Here is a 22,446-nt window from a genome sequence, read left to right as displayed (position 1 = left end):
TAAAAGAGTGTGTGTGATCTTACGCTCTTGTGAAATGTATTCCTGGAAAAAATCAGGGTCAGTGGTCATATGATGTCACTTCCTATGATGTGATTGAGGTCAAAGCATATGTGATGTCACTTCCGCTATCCCTCGCATTTTGGTAAAACGACACCCATTTCTTTCACCCTTTAATTTCATCACTTTTCTCTCTTTTCTTTATTGTTCTCTTATCCTCTAGTCTCTTTGTACCTCTGTCCCTGAAAGGTAATCACAGCCAAACACTAGGCATGTACTTTTTCTAAAAACCAAGACACAGAACAGGCAGACTCTAAAATAAAAAAAAAGGCTGGTGCAGGGCAGACTGTCACCCATCCCCACCTCTGGTGTATTGCACCAACTCCACCAATGGTATCTACACCCCTGAGCATGGGGGCTCCTAATTTCTTTTCATGTGAAAGCATTCTTTTCTGGCCTATATGTTAGTGCTGACAATTTCCAACCAATTGTCAAGGGAGAAAGTCAAGGACCAAGAGTAGCAGTATTACCACATAGATAATGCTTACTTTTCTAGTATTGTTGAAGTTTGTTTACTTCTGTGTGCTACTCTGTCTTCCAGTGCTCAGCTCACCCCCCATCCTGTTATCCAATATAAAGATAGAAAGTACTCACTTTAGTGTCATACACATTGCTTGCAACAAATCATCAAAACCTAGGCATAAAATACAACTCTAAATGCTTGAAGGTATTTGATGTTTGTACACCTTCACAGGCCTTTGATGGGATCTGGGATAATACTTTGTGCTTCATTGAGGAGGGTGAAGCCTGTTTTTATGCTAGACATATCCGTGGGTTTTGGCACATTGGTGTCTATCTTTCAGGATGTTATATTGTTTTCTGTTTACAACCTATGTTCCCTAGCATTCTCCAAAGAGAAATTCTTGATTAAGCTAAACGAAACTAGACAGAGAGTTGGAATTCTGGAAACAAATAATTAATTTAATAAAATGAATCATTCATATTGAATGCCACTTGATCTACTGTTTCTTTAAAAAGTCTGTTTATGGTGCTTTTTTAGAATGTTTTATGAGTATTGGTATTTGGGGACCTCAATCTGCAACTTTAATTATGAAACATTACCCAGCACTTTTTTGTTAGCTCTTTTTACAAGCAGAACACATTCCTTGTTATTTTAACTTGATCCTGGTACCATCCATCCACCACACCCACTTCCCACCACTGTTTTAAGGTCATCAGCAGAATCAGTCCCCCTGAATCCTTTTTAGTGCTTATAAAAAAATAGGCCTAAAACGAAGAACTTTTCCCCTGTAATGATTTTACTTGCACTTGGAAAGTAGATGTCCTAAAAATGAAACAAGATAAAATAAGATCTTTAAAATGAGGAGTGTTGCCCTATATGTGGTTTATCACATTCTTCTTCCTTGGAGTTACCTCGGTGCTAAGCCATACCTTGTAATCGACTATCATGAATATAGATTTGAATGCAGCTTTAAAGACCAAAATCATCTGTTTATTCTGAAGAAAGCTCCCAAAAAATTGCATAGCAACTTCTAACAACTTAGAAGCATTATTGAAAATGCCCATAATCATTGTGTTTTTGTATGATATGTAAGTCAGACATTTGAATCTCAAAACACACTATTGGTTTAACTGAACATGTTTGTGAGAAGCTTGCTTGGTATATGGTGCATACTTATGTAAGTGGACACCCTGCACTAATTCAGACAAGCATTATGGTGATTTTAGTGGTCTTAGACAACCTTAGAAAGCTCTCTAAGTGGTAGCTGTGGAGAGCAGCCTTCGAGCTTAGTCCAGGAGAAGTGTAAAGCAGCTTATTTTACCAGAATGTAATCTTACAGGTATAGATTAATTGAAAACGAACCACACTGTGTTTTTATAAAAAATATGTATTTATAATAAGACACTCAGTAGCACATTCAAAAATCTCCTACCCGGAGATATACACAATGCACACAATACTTTGCAAGAAAACAGGTAACTAGCACCAAATACACAGTGGTGTCCAGGGGGAGACCAAACCATATACTAGAATAGTGGTATGCAAATCATGACTCAAGTCAAGACTATAGCCAGAAGACGTGGAACCAATGAACCACCCAAGGTAAGTAACCAGGAACCCCACGGAGGCCATGTGCAGAGTGGGAACACAACCGCAGGCTCAATACAAGTCAATGGGTAAGTCGCAATTGCAATTTAAAAGGACCCTTCCCATTGGACCCTGAAGAAACCCTGTGGAAGACAGAAGGTTGGAGAGCCACTTCACCCATGGATACCCTAGGAACCAGGATATCTACACCAGGGAAGCCGGGTGCATAAGTGTGAAGTGGCGTCGGAAACCGCAGTCGAACCCAAAGGAAGACTTCAGTAAGATGTCACCTGTGGAGAAGGTGAAAGTGTCCGGTGGAACCCAAAGGTGGATTCAAGATGAAAAGAACCTGCAAGCAGGAGAACCCGGTCCCTCAGGAGTGACCAGGAGAGAGATACACCTCTCCAGGTCAATATTGACTACCCAAGGCGTCTCACAACATGTATATTTGAGGAGCATATGTAAAAATTAGCGGCTGTACAGCAGAACCAAACCTTAGCCATCCTGAATAGTGAGGATAATAATTGGTAGGAAAATATAATTCTCCAAGTGGTTGAATGCATAAGGGTTAAAATAAAACTAAGTAGGTCGGGTGAGGGTAGGAAAAATAGAACCCAAATCAAAGAAAAGGCCTGGTTCGATGAAGAATGTCGTTAATTAAAAACAAGCATTAGATAAAGAGAAAGAAGACTTAGGGGAAGTATAATGCAGAATCATTCCACAACCTCCAGAAATTAAGGATAAAATATAAAATGATTTTGAGAAATAAAAAAAGAATATACAAAGAGAGCTGTTGGATGAAACTATTGTCTGTAATAGAATCTAAAGACATAAAAGGTTTTTGGAAGCTGGTCCAAGAAAGCTCAGGCAAACCATTAGGGTCCTTGAACTGTGTAGTACCAGAAGATGATTCGGTAAGGTATTAGGGGGAAATATACTGGATATGTCCAGCAAAAGAGAGATTAAGAACTATACTGTGGCCAGGTGTTAGGGAGGAGATTAAGGAACACTTCACAACGAGAAATATTAAAAAGATTATTTCTAACCTTACATTGACTTGAGTTGCAGGCCCAGACAACCTCCCTGCAGTGATTATAAAAAACAGGCCAGAGTGGTGGGCAGAATTTTTTGCAAAAATGTTCCTTGGGATTCCCAATACTGGTAATATACCAGAAAATTGGAGAGGGGCAATCATAAGACCCATTCACAAACAAGAAGATATAAAAGCCCCAAAGAACTATAGGTTAATTAACCTACTGGATGTAGGAGAAAAAGTATTCGCAAAAATAATCTTAGAAATACCTAAGGACTGGGCAGAAGCAAATCAGGTTGTGCCCCCCGTAACGGGGGGTTCAAGGAGGGGCACTCTACTGTTGACCACTGCTTTGCGCTTTGCTCTACTTCGCGGAAGTCTATCGAGTAGAGGGCCAGTTTGTTCTGTTGCTTCATAGACTTCCACGCAGCATGTGACCTGGTGGGCTGGAAAACTTTGTGGGAGATGTTGGTCATTTACAACATCCCAAAGGATCTGCTATGGTTAATACAAGTTCTACATACTTAGAATTGGGCGCAGATAATTTTGAGCTTAGAAGGGAGCTTATCGCAGAAAATCACAATTGGAAATGGGTCACGACAGGGGTGCGTACTGGCCCCCCTACTTTTCTTCCTATTTATAGCAGACTTACCTTCAGTCTTAGGTACTGTAAGGGGGGCTAGCCCAAAGTTAAACAGTAAACACATTGCTTTTCTATTATATGCAGATGATCTCGTAATAATAGACCAAACAGAGATTGGCCTGCAAAGAAAGATGAATATGTTCAATGAATATTACAAGCTTAAAATATTTGTAGTAAATATGGATAAGACAAAGGTATTAAGCTTTGGAAGAAGAAAAACAAGATTCAACTGGTTCCTGGGCTCCACAAAGTTGGAAAAGGTAAATGAGTATAGGTACCTAGGGCTGTGGTTTGAGAAAAGTTTGAGTTGGCATACCCATCTAGAGGCATTAAATCTGAGGGCATCAACCTCTGTCAGTGGTTTAAAAATAATGTAATGGAGTGGATGGCGAAAAGTCTGACAGACTGGTTTTCAAAGTGTATGTAGCCATGGTACCACCACAATTCCTATACAGAGTAGAATTGCTATATTTAAGTGGTAAAAACAGATGGGATATGGCAGCGAGGGAAAATGCTTGAAAAACTTATTAGTGTTGCCCATGTCCTCAATGGTCCAGAAAGTAATATTAGAAACAGGAATGACCTCATGGGATATAATGGCATGTATGGCGCTTTTAAGATTTTGGCAGCACCTGGGCGATGGAGACGAACTTAAAATCTCGCAGTGGTATAGAAATGAGATATTGAAGAGAGAGTTAAGATGGGCAAAAGGGATAAGAGAAACTATAATTAAAGGTTGTAGAATTATGAGGATCAAGCTGTGCCCTCAGACTTTACAAATCGAGGTTGATAGGAGGGAACTTAGGGCCCGGGGGAGAGAAATCTCTCAAGCTCATGATCAAGATTATCTCAAGGGGAAAAAATCTGTATGGTCAGGGTTAGAACGGGAGGAGCAATTTCCTAAGCCTGCAGTGTGGGTAGGGGACGAGGCAGGGCTGCCCGCTATCTCCCCTCTTATTTGCCTTGGCCATAGAACCTTTAGTGGCCCATGCGCGGTCGGGGAGGTACTATAGGGGCTTGGATGGGATGGGTCAGGTGCACTACATTGCTCTATATGCATACGATTTATTAATGTTCCTCGCCAATGCTGCTATGGAGCTGCTGGGTGCTCGGGAATTGCTGATGAGATTGGGGTGAGTGGCGGGGCACAAAGTCAATTGGAATAAGACGTGTCTATTTCCGGTACGAGGGGGCAGAGATGTCCCACCTGAGGGGCTCGTTGTGCACTGGGAATGCAGCTGCTTGTCTTACTTGGGAGTCAGAATTTATCATGAGCCTGCTGACCTATTTGAAGGCAACATAGGGCGGGCATTGAGAACTGCTAGGAGTAATTTTGATTTCTGGGGGACTCTGCTATTGTCGGTGAAGGGAAGGGTGGTGTTGCTAAAAATGATAACCCTGCCTCGTCTACTTTACTATTTTGGTACGCTACCACTTTGGGTGCCTGGGAAATGTTTTTTGTCCAACTAAACTCTATGGTTACAAGTTTCTTGTGGGCGGAGGGAGGTGCAGAGTGGCGCTGAATACCATGATGCGCCCTAGACAGGAGGGAGGGTTTGCAGCACCTGATTTCGAGGCATATTATCACGCGGCCCAGTTTCAATGGTTCACGCAGTGAATGGCGGGGAGAATGAGGGTGGAGGCGGATCAGAGAGGTATAGACCTGGAACTTCGCCACCTCGCTCGGATTCTGCTCCAGCTGCCAGTGCGTGAAAGAGAGGTGCCGAGGGATCTGTGGGTGGTGCGGCAATGCTGGATTAGAAGAGATATTAGAAGAGATAAGATGGGTCCTGCGTATGCGCCTGAGATTCCAGTATGGCTCTGTGAGGTGCTGCCACACGGAGGAGATTGGCAGAGATTGTGGGACTGGGAGGAACTGGGGATTGCCACTATTGGGGACCTCAATGAAGATGGTGTTCTCCTACCATTTCACGATCTCACAGAAAGATATGAACTGCCTCCTCAGGACTTTCTTTTACATGCGTCACTGACGGCTGCGGTGCGTAAACATTGGAAGAAAGGAATGAAGGAGCCACAGACATTCCTCCCTTGTCAGTATGTGGTCACCTCAGCGGGAAGGATTAAGGCAGTTACCTGCCTGTATAGTAGAGTAACACAGAGGTCTAGGATCCCCTTAGAGGGGCTGCGCCTTAAGTGGGAGGCGGATCTGGGGACGCCTATAGAGGCAAAGCCATGGGCGATGTTGATGGACCGGGCGTGGAAATGCTCCGGGAATGCTAGATTCCAGCTAATACAATTTTACATCTTCCATCGGGCGTACCTCACTCCTCTCAAAATAAATGAGTTTTTCGGATCCCACACAGCCTGTCCGCGGTGCAAATTGGAAAATGCTGGGTTTGTGTAAATGCTCTGGGACTGCCCACTAATATGCGGGTTTTGGGGGGAGGTCCTGACCAGACTGAAGGAGGTTGACAGACAGGGAGCACAGCTGACTCCAGGTGTTTGCCTGTTACACTGGTTTCCCCACACTGCCTGCAACAAAATCACCAGTAAATTCCTAGATTTAGGACTAGTCCTAGCTAAACAGGAGATTACTAGTCACTGAAAGGCGGTAACTGCCCCTAACATTGCACGATGGGTGTGGGAACTTATAAAGTGGGCGGATTGTGAGGGGTCTTTCCGACTACAGATGGCCCGGCGAACTGACAATGATAGATTATTGGAAACGGCGAGGGCCTGGGTGGCGATGGTGGACCTTCTTAAGAACCCAGCTGATGACGATGACTGATCGCCTGCGGGCGGGGGGCTCTCTCTCCAATACTGGAATACAGCCTCTGGTGTGTGGGTGAGATGTATGGTGGGCGGGACGATTGGTGGTGGGCAACCTCCTGGAGGGGACTCTGATTAATGTCAAAAGGATTCCAATGGAGTGGTAAAAATGCATACTGGACGACAAGAGAGATGCAAGGGAGAGCGACATGTCTAAGGGGAGGGGGGAGGTAGGGATAGTGAAGGGGTCAGGCGGGAAGTTGTTGGGGGTTTTGTTCTTTAAATGGCTTTACAGGGGCAGTGCGGAGTTCGAGTATACACAACTATAGGGTAGCGTTTTACTGTCCTTCAGGATAGAGTCAAAAGTTAGAGTGTGCACGTTTAGTGTATCTGGGGATCAAGAATGCTGATGATGCAGGAGATGGAACTGTGAACGGCGTAGCTCGGAGCATGAACATGGCATGTTAGATCCTTAGAATGGCACAATGTTGTACACTTAAATGCTAACTGCACAAGAAATGGAAAATGTCATGTATATGATAAATGGAAAACTGAATAAAATGTGTTTACAAAAAAGGACCCTTCCCAGTAGACCTTGAGGAAACCCTGTGGAAGCCAGAAGATTGGAGAAAATCCCCACCCTTGGATACCCTAGGAACCAGGATATCTACACCAGGGAAGCCGGGTGCATAGGTGTGAAGTGGTGTTGGAAACCGCTGGCAAACCCAATGGAGGACTTCCGGAAGATGCCGCTGCTGGAGAAGGTGAAAGTGTCCGGTGTCACCCAAAGGTGGAATCAAGATGAGAAGAACCTGAAAGCATAAGGGACAAAGTTAATGCCACTCAGGAGTGACCGGGAGGCACAGAAGACTAATACCCACCAATGTAGAGTGTTGCAGGAGAGCTGGCAGTGACCTTAGAACTGCAGCTGTGCGGACCAGGCGACGCTGTGGAAGACCAGGAGCTGTACACGAGATGTCCCACGTCAGATATTGAGAGTTGAGGGGTTGATGTCTGTCGGGAGCACCAACAAGCCTTTGCAACTGCAACCAACGTGGAAAGTTAAGAAGGTACAGTGTCTGGAACAGCAAGGTCCAGGTGACTCACCACAAGCAGGGAAGTAAGGGCAGGCCCAAGCAATCAGGGGAGCCCGCTGAATTCAAAGATGAACCTCAAGAGGACCCACAGGCCGGAGGCGCTGGAGTCACGAGAGGACCTTGAGCAGCTCACCAAAGATGCAGGCCCACGATGCAAGTGTTGTGGTGATGACAAAGATCTTGGTCACTAGAGATGCTTGAGTTTGGGGCTACATGGAGCCCAAAGATCTTGGAAGAAGGAAGCCAACAAGCCTTTGCAACAAGTTGATGTGGTGCACAGGAGTTTGGTTCCTGAGGTTCTGTCGAGGGATACTGGCCTCAAACTTTGTGAGAGGGCAGGGCAGGCCTCGTGGGATGTGAAGAACCACCACCTGTGTTGCTGAGCCTTTCGGAGTCCGTGGGAGCTCGGGATCAGCAGACCCGTCAGCTTCGTTGTGGTGCCTGCAGATGTAGGGAAGAGAGTCCTTCACTTCAAGGGAGATTCCTTTAGGTGTCTTGGATGTCCACAGGCCTTGGAAGATTCCTGTCTGAAGCACAGTCATGGACGTTGCAGCAGATGAGCAAGGCAACGAGACCAGGAGCAGCAGGAGTCTTCCTAGTTGCAGTCTTGATGGCCAGAGTGAAGTCCAGCGAAGTCCAGAGTAACCGTACGGTTGAAGAAGAAGTGGTGTCTTGAAATGACTCTTGTTCCACGACAAATCTAGGGATCCACCCACAGGTGAGCCTATACTTACCCTAAGGAAAGAGTTGGGATGATTCAGGGTTCCCTCCCAGGGGAGGGGTCGGACAGTGGGGGGGATACTCCCATGTCCTTTGTCCAGTTTCGTGACAGAGCGAGAGCCAACGGCTCCCTTACCTGGTTTGAACTGGACTATGCAAGGAGGTCACTAAATCTGCCCTTCATGCAGACTGAGTGGCGCTGGCAAGGCCTCCCACCTGGCCCCAATACTCTGAACCCTGTCTGGGAGGTGGTCACACCTCCCTGTGACAGGATACTTATTGTTCTGCCTTCCCCTGCTCGAGCTTGGCTCAGCAGCAGGAGGGCAGAATCATGTCTCTGGTCGTCAGCAGCCATGTTGTGCTGTCCGGATCTAGAAGACTGGTACTGGGAGCACCGAGGACCTTCCGGGGGAAGCTTTACAGTGCAGGTAATCATACCTCCCACACCGTTTACGGTGTGGGGGGGTGTTTCCAACATGTTTGATACCAAAAAATGACAGGATTCCTTACAGCCAGTTTAGAGGTGGTCATCTGCAAAAAAGTAATACCATTCCTGCCCAAAAAAAGTCAAAAAACGTTTTTTTCTGTTCTAACCATGTCCAGGTTGGACTATTGTAATAGCCTTTTTTAAATATGCAGGAAGGGCTTATGAACAGACTACAACTTCTACAGAATGCAGCTGCCAGATTGCTCACTGGTATACCTAGATATGCCTAAATCTCGGCTGAGATTAGAAGGCTCCACTGGTTGCCAATTAGGAAACGGGTTCAGTTTAAAGCCCTATGCTTGGTTTTCAAAGCCCTTCAAGGAACTGGGCCTGAGTTCCTAAAACAGCAATTTCATTGGTATGTACCAAAAAGATCATTGCACTCCTCAGAAGCAAAGCTGGTATCGCTGCCATTTGTACGTAAAATGAGCTGGGGTGGCAGAAGCTTTGTAGTTGGCACAGCTAAGGCCTGGAATGGTCTCCCACTACATCTTAGAAGCATGACAAATGTACTTGCATTCAGGAGTCCTTGGAAACATGGCTCTTTTCTGCGTCATTTTGATTACACCCTCCCTCTGCTTTTAGGTCTTTGTAGGACTTTTCATCGCACCAGGACACCTTCGGGTAACAGTGCGCTCTATAAATATCAATAACTTAACATTAACACTATGTATCATAATGGCTGATGCACTTACAACCCGGGAGAATGGACCCTGAAGGTCGTAGGGGTGTCCTGCTCATGCAGGGGCACCCTCACACTTAGAACCGAGCACCCCGCCTTCAGGATTGAAAGGCCTGCTTCAGGGGTGACTTATAGGTTTTAAGTGCAGTGATCTTAGATATAGGGAAGCCTGTATCTTTTGTAAGTGGTGCTAGCACCAGCTTACCCAGGCTGTAATGGCAGCCCTGTAGTTGCAGTTTGAGTAGTCTCCCATGGGTGGCATAATACATGCTTCCGTCCATAGGGGACATCTGGTGTACCCATGCCCTAGGTACCTCAGTAACGTATACTAGGGACTTAGAAGGGTACACCAGTATCCAATCTGTGAGGTACCTAAGTACTTAGCATAACTAATTTAGGGGAGAAAGAACAGAGACTGGGGTCCTGATTAGCAGGATCCCAGTCAGACTAGTCAGAAACAGCATAGCACCGGGCAAAAAGTTGGGGTAATCATAAAAGAAGATCCTACTTTCCTACAATGTTGATTTTAAGATGGTAAATTTTTCCACTTGAAGGTTGTATTATTGCTATAGTGAGAGGCACTGAATAATAATCTGATTAAATCATGATGGATTTTTTCCTTATACTAAATTATGTACATTATATACCCAAAGAAAAACATGTTTTTGCCTGAATAAAGATTTTTTGATGCAACAATAAAAGTACAAGTAAGAAAATGGTAAATTAGTTTTATCTTTGCTCCATAGAGGATTTTAAAGATAATAGATGAACAAAAATAGGTACCAGTTAAATATTAAATAAAATAAGGATTACTCCACTTTACATAATGCACATTAAAATATAAAAAAAAATGGAAGAGTGGGACTGTATTTATTTAATGCTCATTGGATCCTTTGTCCACTGTAGTTTAGAACCTCACCTTAAAGTATACAGAAGTCTGCAACTTAGCCACTAAATCACATCCCTCCCACTCCCTCCCATGAATCAATACTACTAATCCTCATTCTTTGACGTAAGGTTTTCTTGTTGTGAACTGTTTGAAAATGTACTCCCCTTCCACTGCTGGGAAGCAGTCCCACTTTGTCGACCCATTTGAGAATGGTAGAAGACCAAGTGTCCGTTGTTTTACGGGCCTAGAAGCTTATTACTTAAGATCTGTGGGTCTTTCAAAGTAGGGAAAGAGGGTATTCCTTACCCTTCTACTAGCCTCTTCCCATCCCCCTTCCCTGTTCTTGCCAGACAGAAGACCATTTCTGCTTCATGAGCAGAAAGTGGCAATCCTCTTCTGGAGGGAGCAGCCGAGTTGGTGCTGGAGCAGAGAATTGGCATGGGTGCTATTCTTGTTACTCCCGGGGGCCAAAGGAGAACATAGAACTTCATCGGATCTTAGACCTTAGGATCTTTCGTTTCTTTCTCCACAAAGAGAAATTCAAGATGCTGACCCGGGCCAAGGTGATTTTGGTGCTGATGTTGAAAACTGGGTGGTGTCCTAAGACTAACAGGATGCGTATTTTCATATTCCGATTCTGAAGACACTCAAGGGGTACCTGCAGTTTATAGTGGGATCCACCCACCAGCAGTTAGCAGTCCTCCAGTTCAAACTGATGGGACCCCCAAGTCTTTATCAAGTTAATGGGAGTAGTAGCAGCACATCTCAGACGATCAGTAATTCCAGTATTCCCTTACCTGGGTGACTGGCTTCTGAAGGCTCAGTCCCAAAAGATGGTGCTTTGCTACTTGCAGTTGTCGGCGTCACTGTTCTTCAACCTGTTTTTTTTTAATCAGTGTTCCTCAATCACATCTGGAGCCCTGTAAGCACCTTTTGTTCATAATGGGAGTCCTGGATATTGAATTCTTATGATCCTTCCTGCCTCTTCAGAAGGCATCAGATCTTTGATTCTGTTGTTTCAAGAACTGGCTCAGATTTCAGTCTTTTGGTCTTATGGTGTTGGTTTGGTTTTGGTGTGATGTCTTCTTGTATCTCCCTCATCCTGCATGTACGCTGGCACATGGTGGCTCTCCAGTGGTGCCTCCGTAGGCTTGTTCCAGCTAGGAAAAGATTTGTTGGATACCATCACAATCTTCTGGGACACTGCAGCAGATCTAACCCGGTGGGGCATAGAGGAGCTTAAGAATGTCTTTTCACCTGCTACTGTTTGGGGCCATGGTGATGATGGATGCCTCCACTTTAGTTTGGGGTGCTCGTCTTCGTTAACTGAAGATCAAAGGCCTTTGAACTTCAGTGGAGTGGATTTTGCACAGCAGTCTGCTGGAGCTCAGGGCGTTTCCCTTGACGTTAAAGGCATTCCATCTCTCCCTTTCTGGTCAGTCAGTCCCGATCTTGACAAACAATATAACTGTGATGTAGTGCGTCAACAAGCAGGTGGAGTGTGGCTCACACTTTTTCTGTTGAGTAGCCCTGCAACTCTGGTCTTGGCCTCACCAGCACTGTGTTTTGCTAACAGTGAACCATCTAGTGGTCTCTCTCAAAACCATAGCCGACAGCCGCAGTCAGCGCTGCCTTACCAATGACTAGTGGCTCCATCCAAAGGTAGTTGAGGACATCTTCGCCTGGTGGAGCACTCTCCAAGTGGACTGGTTCACCATTTACAGCAATGTACAGTGCCCAAAGATCTGTGCATTTCAGTATCCTTTACAAGGAGCCATTGTGGCATGTTTCAGTTTAAGTGGAGTTTTCCTATTGAATATGGGTTTCCTCTGCTATCCTTGATTCCTTGAGTCCTGAGGAAAATTCACCAATACCGGGCACAAGTCATCTTCATTGCCACCAGTCTTTTAACACTTTCCCCCCTTACAAGTGGATTCCTCGAAGCAACTTCCATGGAGTGTTGGCGGTGTTTGGGCTGTGGCGCCCTGCATCAGAGGAAAGATGTCAAGCTTGGTCTATTTTTGACATTCCTTGTTGATGGCATGAGTTGGTAAAAAGGGGCTTGGCTGGGCTTATCAAGTGACTTTCCAAGATAGTGGTCTGACCAAGCATTGCTGCCCGAGGCTCCCAATTGAAGATGAAGTTGAGTCTTTTCCTGTATTGTCAGTTTCTTTTTTATTCATATTTAAGGGGGTATTATTGAGTGATGGATGTATTTTAAAGCATTCACTACCTTATTTTGTGTTGCATTAATCACCCATTTACTTCCATGTTTGTCCCTGATTTCAATTCCTTGCAGTCAGATCTCCCTTTGGATTTGGTTCTGGAAAGACCTTGCTTGGCTGTTTCACTTTCTTTATATCAGGGACAGGCTGTTGTCTAGCTTAACTTCCTCTGCACAAATCTTCATATTGAATCAAGAACTACCAGATTGCAGACAAGATATGTTTTCCTTTGTGGTTTTTTCCTCCTATCTTAGTTCCCCTTAAGGTGACACTTGGCACCTTTCACTAGTACTGTTAAATGCAGGGTGGCGCCCAGGCTATTGGGAGAACTTGCACTTTCCTCAGGCAATCAAGAAGGAAACTTGGCAGTCTGGACCTTCACAATGTCCAGTCCTTGCGAATGAGAGGTTTAAAAATGGTCATTGTGTTTTTTGCCTTTAAAGTACAAAATATCTTCACTTAGTGGACATGGGGTGTGCCAGCTCTAAACTTTACAGATGACCTTACGTAATCCTTTCTTTATAGATTCATAGATAATTTCAGTTCTAGACTAAGTTGTTTTGGAGTGGGTGGATTTTACTTTAACAGTCCTCTATTGTGAATTGTGTGGCTTGTGTTGTTTTTTAACTGTTATCATAAAGTGTCTCTTTGCTACAGCGTATGATTTGACATCTCTGTTTTTCTTTTTTAGGTCTGTTCACCCTTTCGAGATTCCAGAAATCTTCAGTTTTCCCATTGACCAAGGAAATCCTGCATATTTACGATTAATTGGCGAAAGCATGCATGAGGATTGATGTAAAGATACCAGTCTGTGCCATCCTAAGAGACTGTGACTGGAGTAACAACTCTTTTTACAGTAGTTGACAAGTTACCCAATGAAACGAAGGACCGCACTATTTGTAGTTTTGGAACGGATATTTTCTTATGACATAGCGACATGTTTTCTAATGGTTAACAGGATAAGTGATGCATCTTGAAATATAAACATGCATCTGGGCATAGTGCAGACAATCTAAAGAATGGTTGTATATCAAAATATTGGTGATAAGAATATTGTCGGATATAAATAGCGTGCTCTAAATATTGTGTATAAAAATATCGTCCCTTTGGGTACAGATGTTTTATTATTAACTCCACTAGAGCGATACTTCTGTACATAACATTCATGTCAGGCAATATCCAGACAAAGATATTTTGGTATCGTACCTTAAAGAAGATACCCCTCTGGCCAGCACAGACCAGTGGCCTTAGTTTGGTACATGCTAGCATTGGAGGATTTCAGATTCAAGAGACCTGTTCAATATTGATAGATTGAAGACACACTGCGAATAAGCCTGTTTGGCACTGGATATGCCATTGTCCCCACAAGTGTACCTGCTTGAGGCTTGGTGTCTCGCCGATATTCCCTCAGAAATGATGAGTATTCTTGATCTTGTCTATAAAATCCTGATTACGAATCAGGCAGTGCAGTATCCAGCTCAGGGATATTGCTCGGCCTGATCACAACTGGCCCGGTGTTCCCACACCTGGTTTCCCTGGGCAGCAGACCCATACTACCAGCCCAAATTACTGACCGGTACTTTGGGCTTGTAAAATTGTACAAGGTTTGGGCTGGAGCAGCAGACAAGCCTCTGTCACAGTCTACACCAGAGGTTTTGTTTTTTGGCCATTGCATCTTTTCCCTCATCCCTTCTATTTCCTACTGTAACAAATCCCTCCCTCCAGCTCTACCCAGCGCTTGTCCTACAGCTCACATTTACCACCTGCTTAACACAGGTGGTAAATGAATGAATGAATGTTGGATTTATAGAGCTCGTGGTTACCCTGGAGCGTCCCAGCGCTGTACCACTGGGGAACCCGTCCTGGCTTTCCCTGTGAGATGGTCCCTTTACTGGGCATCCCCAAGGTGAAGCCAGGCATCCCCGGCGGTGGTGGGGCCGGAGTGGAGATTAAGCAAGCTATTGCCCAGAGTTGCAGCGTGGGACCCCATGTTTAGAGTGGCACCGAGGCGAGAATTATCGGGCCCGCTGACATTGGTCCTGCACCAGGCCGCGTCGGGAATTGAACCCTGGTCCCAGGCTGACCTCAGCCTCCGGGTCTGCCGTCTCTAACCGTTGAGCCACACTTCTGTTAATCCCCCTGTGAAAGTAAAAATCAAGCCAAATTCTGTTCACAAGTTATTCCCCCATTCTAGAGATTAACTTGTGATTACTCTGGCAGAGTGTTACCCCATGTTCACATTTCATTTTGTGTTTGAAGATCTACACCCCATCGGCACCATGCAACACGTAATGCGGGCCAAAGAGGAAATAGCATTGGTCTGTGGCCACTCTTGGGATGACCAGTAATCCAAAGACACAATAGGCTTTAATTTTTCACGAAAAATAAATGATGCTTCTGAAAATTTGAGTGTTAATACAATGTGAAATTTAAAGAGTGTAACTTCAAAGAAATAGAAGGGTAGAACTTGGTAATAAAATAGCACTTACAAGTCAAGGCTTGCATGGGTAACCCACCTGCCTCCTGCTCTGTATGTAATATCGTTGAAAGATGCAGCTCTGCACAGACGTCTGCTGCATACCCAAAGAGTAAGTACGGAAGCCGATACCTTTACCCAAAGAGTAAGTAGGGGAGCCGATAACTTGTACTCCAAAGGGTGGATATCTGAAGATTCAAATTGATACCTTATAACAGCCATGGATTCCACCACAATTCAGCAGGTAACACTGACCTCCATTAAGCCTAGGATGTTGAGCCAAGGCATTAAAAACTTCAGTGACAAAATAAAGCACATCGTCAGTAGATTGGAATGCCTGGGTGCTTTCCTGATTTATATTGATAATTTTTCTTATCACTGGATACAAGTTGTATCCACTGAATGGAAAACAATCGAACAAAAAAAATATTGATTGTGAAAGCCATATTGCTTGGGGCATTGTGTGGAGTAGTGGATAACCATGCCTAAGTCATATTGTAGAGCAGTACGTATATAAAGACAAATGGCCACATTAGCAAATTTGTCCCTCAAAGTAATTCAGCAACCAAATTGTCGCAGTGTGTTTCACAAACTTGGAAATACAGCTGAGCGCTATGCCTACTAATATTTGAATGCTGCAGGTGTCTTCCCCTATTCTTGCATCGCATTCTTTGTAGAAGCGTATCGGTGTCTTCCTCTAGTCTGGCACGCTGTCCAGCATAGGATTTGTTCTGGAAGCATATCCGTGTCTTCCCCTACTCTTGCACGCTATCTAGCGTAGGAATCGTTCTGGAAGCGAATCAGTGTCTTCTTTTACTCTGGCACGCTGTCTAGTTTAGGATTTGTTCTGGAAGCGTATCTGTGACTTCTACTCTGGCACGCTTTCTAGCGTAGGATTAGTTCTGGAAGCCTATCCTTCCACTGCAGATTCTTATGTCTACCCAGAGAAGGATGCCATTCATTGAATGTGTGCAGTGTACTGCACCATACATGCAACCTGTGGATTTTTTTAAGGAAATAAACACATTTCACCTTGTTAACGCCCACTAACAGGAGGATTTTTTTTTATGCAAAGCACAGTAAGGGCCTTATTACAAGTTTGATGGTCCGTGGACCGTGGTTCCTGTGGTCGCGGTCTGACAGCCGTGATCTTGCGGTCCATCCACCTTATTACGAATTGTGCGGATAGGCTTTATGAAGACCACGACTGAACCACCGAAACCAACAGTAATCGGCCGGGTTCGTGGTCAGGAAAAGACAGCTGCCATAGGGTGGTAATGGTGAGTTTCACCATCGTCTGTGTTACGAGCTGCTTTTTACATGAGCTGACCACGGCGATCCAAGCTCTAGCTTCAATTCGGCAGGAACTACGGATTTGGGGTGTTTACTCAGCCCTTTCTTGTTCTTCCAGGCAGGGTTTGACGTGGATCCTTTTCTTCAGGTCCCCCCTTCACAGCAGCATCTTGACCCTGAGGCGATATACAGGCGAGTCCTTTTTGTACCATAAACCAATTGCCGGGACTGCCCACATATGGGCCCAACTCCAGCAATGGGTAGATGGTATTATTTCACATGTATCATGCATATGTGTGCATTTGACACATATGCAGCCGAAATGTACACAAAGGCATCGATACATGTGGAAAAATAATCATCACTGCTGCAAACTCTCCACAGCCACAATGCGTCCTCCGCGGTAATTCCGTAATACGGCGGTCTATAGGCTGCGGTCTATTGGTGGCCGTAGTCTTCAGTTGTCGGACCGCCAAACTTGCAATAAGGCCCACAGACTGTATTAGTAGATTGGTCTTTGCATAAAAATCTAGGGGTATTTTTACTAATTCGCCCCAGTAATGCCTCGATGCAAAGCAGCACCTAGGATTTTTTGAGCTTTGTTAATAGCATCTTTCTAGTGCAAAGTGCATTTTAAAATGGTTAATAAATACCCTTTGCAAGACTTTGTGTCACTTTATGTCACTTTGCACTGACGCAAAGCTTTGGTAAATCTGGGCCAAAATGTCCTATGGATCAGTAAAGAAGTGCTACGTAGCAGTGCAAGATTGTCTTATTGGCAGGGAGGACCAAGATATACTTTGAAGTAGTGTAATTTGAAAGTGGTAAGACCAAGGAGCGTAAGAGCTCAGTCTGCGGGCCTTAATTCAAGGTCCGCTTTTCATACTGTGATGCCTGGGGCTTAATATTTATTTATTTATGTTTGTTCTTGACCAAGGCCATTAGTGGTTCTACAACACAACCAGACTGTGTTACACATTTTAAGCCAACATAAGGTGATGATGGACGGAGCACTGAAACCTTTCAGACACTCACCCCCAGTCACAGATCTGGGTTGAATCCATCATTGTTATTTAGCTTTAGCCCCAGAAGATTACATGATTTTCCAGAATCACTAGAAACTGAGCCACGACAAGGATTAGAAAATGAATGAATTTTGGCTTCTTTATGTCATGGATATTATTATTATAAAGACAGGTCATAATTTAATTGAAGACTCATAATATGTGTTGCATAGACTACAACCGTGTTTAAAATCAGGCATAGTTCCTAATTTGTACTGTGCCTGGACTGATAGGTTTAGTTATTCCTGGCTTTGTAACAAGCATTGCTCTTCATTGGAGTACATGCTGCTGGATTCTGAGTAACCAACAGTATAGTGACATATTTACCAAAGGTCGGAAAAGACATTTGAGTAAATAACCAGCTTGAAGTAGCATCTGTTCTGCAGGTAGTGGCATGCAGCAGTATCTCTCCTGGTTTTGGAGACAGAGTAAAGATACTGACATACCTAGTATCAAGGCTGCATCTTTTGTGTATGAGCTGGCATGCTGCAGCAGTACTTTTGAGTGACTGCGCCACTCCAGTACCTCTTCTGTCGTTGGAGACAGAGAAAAGATTCTGACATAACCAGAATATAGGGAGCTCCTTTAGAAGAAGCAGTTGCAGGACTCTAGAGTCTAGAGTACTCAGCTTTGTGGCAGTATTGTTTCAGTCGGTGGGATGCACAAAGCGAAAAGGCCCAAGCCTGAAGCCAAAGGCTTATGGTAATTACTGAATGAGCTACATTCACCCAGAAAAGCATGTTACTTGGTCTTTAGGTGGATAAGCAAACATAAAATATGTGATGTAAAACCAGGTGCTGATTATGAGCAGGGTGTGAATTCCGATCCCTGCACAAACTGGAGTTAACCCAGGAATGGGCATTCTCCGTTGTGGAGTAACTTGCACCCCTGCTTTCCCCTATAGATCTCCACAGTTCAAATCTGCTGAAATTTATGTGGGAAAAAGCCTGGGAAAAAAGCAAAACGTGGAATTTGGTGAGTTAAATACCAATTCTGCATGTTATGCCTCATTTCCAAGGGGATATCTTGGAAAAGAAGCTACTTTCTCCAACCGGTATATATCTTATTCAGGGATAAGGCCATGGGCGGATTTTGCGAATTGGCAATCCGCGAAATTGCGTATTTACGGATTGGCAATCCGCAAAATCCGCGAACTCTCGCGAATTTTTTTTTTTTTGTGTTCGCAAGGGTTTCTGTCAGTTCGCGAGGGTTTTGTACCAGTTCGCAATTGCGAACTTACTTGTCGGCTCGCAACGGCCGCGACTATGTTGTTTCTACGTCTGGTTCATCATCACAGGTTCACAGCACCCTCTGTTTCACCACTGCCACCCTCTGGTACACCCATGCCACCCTCTGGTACATCACTGCCACCCTCTGGTTGGTTTATCACTGTAGATTATGGGGGTGAAAAAAAGCAAGCACACCTGCCCTGCTTCAACTGACATGAATTAATTTGGGGTTGATTAATGTGTCACTGAATTTAAACTTCCAGTCTGGCTGGCACCTGCTTCCTTATCTCTAATTTGCTTTCTGTTGCAGTGCACAGTTTCACAGGACCTTTGTGGCCTATAGTTGCAAGTAGGCAACTGATCTCTGAAGGGGCTCCTCAGGAAGCACTACAGGGAATGGTTACTAATGATAAGATTGAACTTTTGCACCTGCTGAGTGCTTTCAGTTTTGTCTGTAATTGCTTTCTGTTGCAGTGTAATTTTTTTAACAGGACCTTTGTTGTATACTTGTAGCTATTCTCTGAGCCTGCTGTGAGGGTCAGAGCAGGGTCATAGAATAGTTGCAAGTAGGCAAATGAACTCTGAAGGGACCCCTCAGGAAGCACTACAGGGAATGGTTACTAATGATAAGATTGAACTTTTGCACCTGCTGAGTGCTTTCAGTTTTGCAAAAATCCAAATATCCAGCAGCATCCACAAAAAGTAATCCTTCCAGGTCAAGATCCAAATCAAAGTGACCAGCACATGAAGAAAGCACTGGGAGGAGCCTGCTGGACAGGCACAGGAAGTTGGAGACTGTGGGGCACTTCCTTCCTCCCCCCCCCAAATGGACTCCTTGCAGAGAAAAAGTGCAGGCAAATGTCAACCTGAGGAGTTATTCTGATAAAAATCATAATTTTCAAGGTTTATGCTGCCTGCTGGTGGATTTCTTGTGCGAAATTGCAAATTTTGCAATCTCGCAATTGCGAGAGTGTCGCTGCCCGCCGCTCGCAAGTGTTTACTCCCGCGAATTTGTATAGTATTCTAGTTGGCAAGTGCGACCAAGCAAAAAATCCGCTTCGCACGGATTTTACGAATTTTCGGTAAGTTCGCTAGAGTTCGCGGATTGCGAATTTGCCGAAAATCCGCAAAATCCGCGAGCGGAACGGATTTTACGCCCATGCTTAAAAGTATCCAACTTGAACCATGTCTCAATATTGACTCCTATCAAATTAGCCAGTTTAGCCTAACTGTGGTAGACAACATTGCGGGGTCAAAAGCAACCTTGCCCAGCTAATATTTGCTGTGGGTACTTGTGTATGTACATGCGCATGAAATGCATGTTAGTGTAAACTAAATAGGGAAGGTACTGCACAAATGGTATCTTCTTGTCGAAAACACATACAAATGCAATTTATATCCTGTTCCGAATTGCAAATTATAATGAAAGTAGAGCAGCCATTGTATAATAAAAAATAAATAAAAGCTTATTTACATGAGTATGGCTGCCACCTCTCCTCCGTCTTCCCTCTGTTCCTGGCTCCAGGCAGAAAACAAGCTCCCAGACTCCCCTAAGCCAATCACGACGCTGCCGTCACCAGCATGACTGCAGTGCCGTGATTGGTCTGAGCAGCCTGGTTCGGCGCTCTGACTGGGAGGGGGGCCTGTGCATGTTCTCCACCCGGCTGTGCAGTACAGCCTGGTAGAGAAATGCTAAGTGCGCCTGTCTGTTTTCTGGCCCAAGAAGACCAGCCAAACCGCCATGCGGACTTAAGTGCACTTACTCCTCCTTCCCTGCTCGTCACATAGCCCAGCTCCACCCGCCCTATTTGGCTCGTATTGAAAATAAAATGATAATAGCATAACGTTATTAACGTTGTGTTATTATCATTTTATTTTTCCTTTTGCACTCAGTGGGGCGATGCTCCTCCACCTTAACGGAGCAGCCACTGCTGTTACAGCTAGGTGAGCGGTCTATAAGTCGGCATACGAATGTGCACAAACACACACGCACATATAAGCAATGAACAACAATCAAACATGGTGCTCCAATCTAACTTAAGATCTTCACTGCTGCATCACTCCAGCACTCAAAGGGTTATCATTTCATGAACTCTGTCATTGTCTTCAGGGATTCAGGTCACTTTCAGGAACACAAACGTTTCTGCTTTAATAGTTTCAGTTTTTGCTTTAATAGATTTTATATTTAGAGATGGACTGAAGTGCCTCCCAAAGAGAAGTTGTTTTATATGTTTAAATATATATTTCGTAAAAAAATCTTGCTATTTATTTTGTATGCATATAAATCACAACTGTCTTTTATCAGACATATTTCTGAATTTTGAACCAACGACTTGACCATTTTAGACTATTTGGCACCAAGAACTATTTTTTTTGTTGTCAGTGAAGTAGTGTATACTTGTGTTTTCTAAGGTATTAAGTATTTCCAGCAATGAAGTAATATAAATAAAAATAAAATCTTATTTTGAGATTTAAATTGTTATTATTGCTTTTATTTAGCACTGTTGTCGCACTCAGTCTGCCCTTTGTATGTTTTGTTGGAAAAACCTATGGTAGGAGAAATCCGAACCAGCTGTATCTGCTCCCTTGAGATCATCTCTGTGCCTGCGACTCTTTCTGTGTGTATTTTGTCGTCCATGTCATGCATGAAACTATCAAAAGTGCATGTGCCTGGAGATGGGGAGGGCTTGCAGGCCTCAGAATGCCAGCGGTGGTTCATGGAGAGAGAGTTACTGGGGAGTGTGGTGTTGGATTCCGAGGCGGTGTCACGGGGCACACTCTGTGGTTTGCACCGTGCACTCTGGTGTGCCAGCCAGCCAGTCCAGACCGGTAAAAACATGCAGATGATCCTCATGAAGTGACCTTTTTTCTGGTCAGAGGAGGGAGGTTCTTTGGAGTGAGGGGCGAGGGGGACGGGTGGGTTGTAAAGATTTTCTGGTAGCTCTGCAGCCTTATTTTGCGATCTAATTTAGCACCCATTAATACGTTTATATATTTTTGTTTTATAATTATTGTCCATTTTTCATATGCAGGTTCATGTTTGTACCGCAAGCTCTTTGCTTATTGTTTAGCAAGTTACTTTGTTCTTGCTTAGTGAAATCCTTTTGAAGGTTTTATGTACAGATGCTCTGACGTGTTGTGGCAGCATAGGCATTCATCAGGGGAGAGGTGTTGTGGCAATACAGGTATTCACCGGGTGAGAGGTGTTGTGGCAACACAGGTATTCACCAGGCCAGAAGTGTTGTGACAGCATCAGAGCTCGAGTCGGGGTACCACGTGGGTGGACGGCGTCCCCCCACTTATTTTACTGGGAGCTCGAGAACTGGAGCCACACATTCACTCTTTGGCCTCTCTGGGGCGAGATCGGAGCACATTCAGAACTCTGCTCGCCCGCTGGCTTCTCTGATGCAATCGCATCTCAGGGGTGAGCGAGGGGAGGCAATGAGTCTGATAGTTCAAGCCACCTTTTCATGACGTCACTTCCTGTCGTGACGTCAGCGTCCCCCCACTTCTTTTTTTCGGACTTGTACCCTGGACAGCATAGGTATTTATCAGGTGAGAGGTGTTGTGGCAGCACAGGTATTCATCAGGCGAGAGGTGTTGTGGCAGCATAGCTTTTCACCAGCAGTGGCGGTCAGCATGGCTCACAGGTGGCGAGGCGGGCTGCGGTGTTGTGGCAGCACAGACATTCTCCAGGTAAAAGGTGTTGTGGCAGCATAGGTATTCACTATCACAGGAGGTGTTGTGACAGCATAGGTATTCACTATGTGA

At 44.5% G+C, this 22,446-nt stretch overlaps 1 protein-coding gene across 1 annotated transcript in view; it reads left to right on the top strand.

Moving 5' to 3' along the window:
• Positions 1-21,151, top strand: part of LOC144754260 (protein CutA homolog) — a 286,931-nt gene extending 265,780 nt beyond the window's left edge. The window contains exons 6-7 of the mRNA XM_078641880.1: positions 13,305-15,944; positions 15,999-21,151. Coding sequence (XP_078498006.1) covers positions 13,305-13,407 — 103 coding nt within the window. The 3' untranslated portion in view covers positions 13,408-15,944; positions 15,999-21,151. The remainder of the gene's footprint in view (positions 1-13,304; positions 15,945-15,998) is intronic.
• Positions 21,152-22,446: the final 1,295 nt, after the last annotated feature.

This window comes from Lissotriton helveticus, chromosome 5_1 (genome assembly GCF_964261635.1).
Source record: "Lissotriton helveticus chromosome 5_1, aLisHel1.1, whole genome shotgun sequence".
Lineage (NCBI taxonomy): Eukaryota > Metazoa > Chordata > Amphibia > Caudata > Salamandridae > Lissotriton > Lissotriton helveticus.
Note: the sequence above shows the minus strand (reverse complement) of the source record. Positions and strands in the feature narration are given on the sequence as shown.